This window comes from Callorhinchus milii, unplaced genomic scaffold (assembly GCF_018977255.1).
Source record: "Callorhinchus milii isolate IMCB2004 unplaced genomic scaffold, IMCB_Cmil_1.0 Scaffold3, whole genome shotgun sequence".
In the NCBI taxonomy this organism is placed as follows: Eukaryota; Metazoa; Chordata; class Chondrichthyes; order Chimaeriformes; family Callorhinchidae; genus Callorhinchus; species Callorhinchus milii.
Genome location: NW_024704744.1, coordinates 97,998,053 through 98,000,552, shown reverse-complemented (window position 1 = coordinate 98,000,552; position 2,500 = coordinate 97,998,053). Strand labels below are relative to the sequence as shown.

The following is a 2,500-nucleotide window of genomic DNA, read 5'->3' as shown; positions in this document are numbered from 1 at the left end:
GTGGTGGGGGTGTGGGGGGTCTGGGTGTGGGTGTGGTGTGGGTGGGGGGGCTCTGGTGTTGTGTGGGGGGCTTGTGTGGGGGCTCTGTTGGAGGGGGGGGGGCTTGTGAGTGTGGGTGGGGCTTTGCAGTATATTCTGTGAAGCGCTTTGAGACGTTTTAACGGCATGATGAGGCGCTTATATCAAATGCAAGGATTATTATGATACTTAATCTTCCTTGTTTTGTGTGTTTTATATCCGTGATAATATCCTTGCAATTTTGGCGTCGTCGTGCTGTGAAGTCAACCACGTGCCCACTGATATTCCCTTCTGAAGAGGCCAGTGACAGGATAATTGTGCGTTATGGAAACTATTGAGCCACATGTGCTTGGAAAAGTCCATGAAATTACTACTTTTTTGTGGCTGATGCTGAGAATGGCAGTGCCTGTACTTGCGTACAGTTCTGTGACTCACACGATCCCACATGCAGAACGCTTAGTGCATCAATGACAGTTCGATGTATTTTCTTCAGAGTTGTGGTGAAAACTATACACCTTATTTATATTTTACCACGTTTACAGTCTGTAAAACCAAAAGGTTTCAGACCTTTGCTCCAGCATTTTAGGTGATCCTTTTGATAGCAACTCTTCGTTAAGTTGAAACTCTGGAGCAACACTGACGAGTTCGAATTTTTTATCAAAAAAAAACCCTTTAAAAGGAAGTCTTGTGTCACAGCCCTATTTAGTATGAGAACCGAAATGGTAGATATAGACTGACTTGTTTGCATTCTTCAGATGAAGGTATCCACGGAGGAATTCCGAAGCCTAGCAACACGCTACCACGACCTTTATCAGTCCTCCTTTGATGCTGACTCAGCCACTTTGAGAAACGTCGAGTTGTATCCTTTTCCGCTGAACTGCAAATCACAATGTCCTTTGGATAGTTGGGGCAGAAATGTTTGGAATTTAGATGCATAAATAAAGCAAAACATTGGGTCGTGGATTTCTGTCCTGGATTTAACCACTGACGATCCTGTTTCGGTACTTCCGCGTGTTTTTCTCATTAAGATTAGGGTTTGTTTCCTCCTCTCCCGGCTGCTACCCAATACCTTGCTAAAGTGGCTTTTCTTGGGTAAACCTGCACAGAGAATGCCACCAGAGTATTGTGTTGGAATGTGAGGGGTATCACAGCAGAGCCTGATCCTGTTCTTCCACACATTCCACCTCCTCTTCGACCATGCCTTCAAACACTTTCCTTTCCCTCCCTGACATCCACCCTCCCCGATCCCGACCCCCCCAGGTCGGGTCCAAAACACTGATCGTCCAGCGCCTTGGGACGTCCTCCCGACGTGAAAGACGCTATACACGTGTAATTTTGTGGTTGAGATAAACAGCCATGTAACAAATGCTGTGGGCAAATTAGCATTCACCTGCAAATACACAGTCACTGCACAGAAAAGTCAAGCGCTTTGTGGCATTTTTAGGCTATGAATCAAATGGGAGGATTATTATTGCATGACGATTACAAATTGTAAATGAATGATTTTGTCTTAAAGGCATGACGTGCAAGGGGTCACAAATTTATCCTGTTAAAATTTGTGCACGTTGTTAGTCCAATGCTGCCCTCTTTAGGATTGCACCTTACAACACATTTCATATCCGCATGAGATGTGAAACAAATTACAATAGAATAAGAATGAGTTGGATTGGAATGGAATAATTTTAAGACGCTGCTGCTTAATTTTTTTTGATAGGTGGCGTTACATTTTCTTTGGTTTAAATCAGTGTTATACTACAAAATGGATTACATTGGAATGCATTAGAATATACGGCACAGAAACAGGCCTGCGGTGTGAGACAGTGGCGGAGCCGGGCGCTGCCAGTATTTATGCTCCACATGTGCCTCCTGCCCTTCCTCAACTAAGCCTTCAAGCAGAACCTTCTAATTGTACCAATTTCAGCCCAGTACCTCAAATACTATGTTACTTTGATCTAAACACAAACGCACAATGTTTGGTACACTGCGGTTTATTGGGAGTCGACAATCTCAATGAAGAAGGCTCGTGGAAACTTGGGGAAACTTTGATTTGTTGAATATTACAGCCTTTAACATTGTTCACAGACAGCAGCAGAGTTGCCTGTTGATTTCTCACTCTATTGAAGCACTAATCCTCGATCCAGAATCTGCCAGGTGACACTATTTCCGATTGTAGAATAAGAATGTGTTACGTACAGTCAAGCATCCTCTTTTCAAATATTCAGCGCAGGGGCCAGCACATTGTCATCACTTTTGGGACCTGGATGTGAATCCAGCCCAGTCTAATGGCATAAAAGTCTCGTCTATTGACTGTAACTGGATTTGGCCAATCTCAACATAGTCCTGAGTGGGTGTAAACCAAACACAGTTGTCAAAACATTACCAGTACATTGGGTAACTCATTTTATATAGTGGGCAAAAGTATGGCTGTTGTGGGAGGTGGAAAATTTCCTACTGAGGCAATAGAGCGAGAATAGTTGCTGAG

General features: G+C 43.7%; 2 protein-coding genes across 2 annotated transcripts in view; one reads left to right on the top strand and one right to left on the bottom strand.

Moving 5' to 3' along the window:
• The window catches only part of ints7 (integrator complex subunit 7), a 13,742-nt gene extending 11,276 nt beyond the window's left edge, over positions 1-2,466 (top strand). The window contains exons 12-13 of the mRNA XM_042333177.1: positions 774-877; positions 2,101-2,466. Coding sequence (XP_042189111.1) covers positions 774-877; positions 2,101-2,173 — 177 coding nt within the window. The 3' untranslated portion in view covers positions 2,174-2,466. The remainder of the gene's footprint in view (positions 1-773; positions 878-2,100) is intronic.
• The window catches only part of LOC121848052 (integrator complex subunit 7-like), a 6,052-nt gene continuing 5,814 nt past the window's right edge, over positions 2,263-2,500 (bottom strand). The window contains exon 5 of the mRNA XM_042333176.1: positions 2,263-2,358. Coding sequence (XP_042189110.1) covers positions 2,263-2,358 — 96 coding nt within the window. The remainder of the gene's footprint in view (positions 2,359-2,500) is intronic.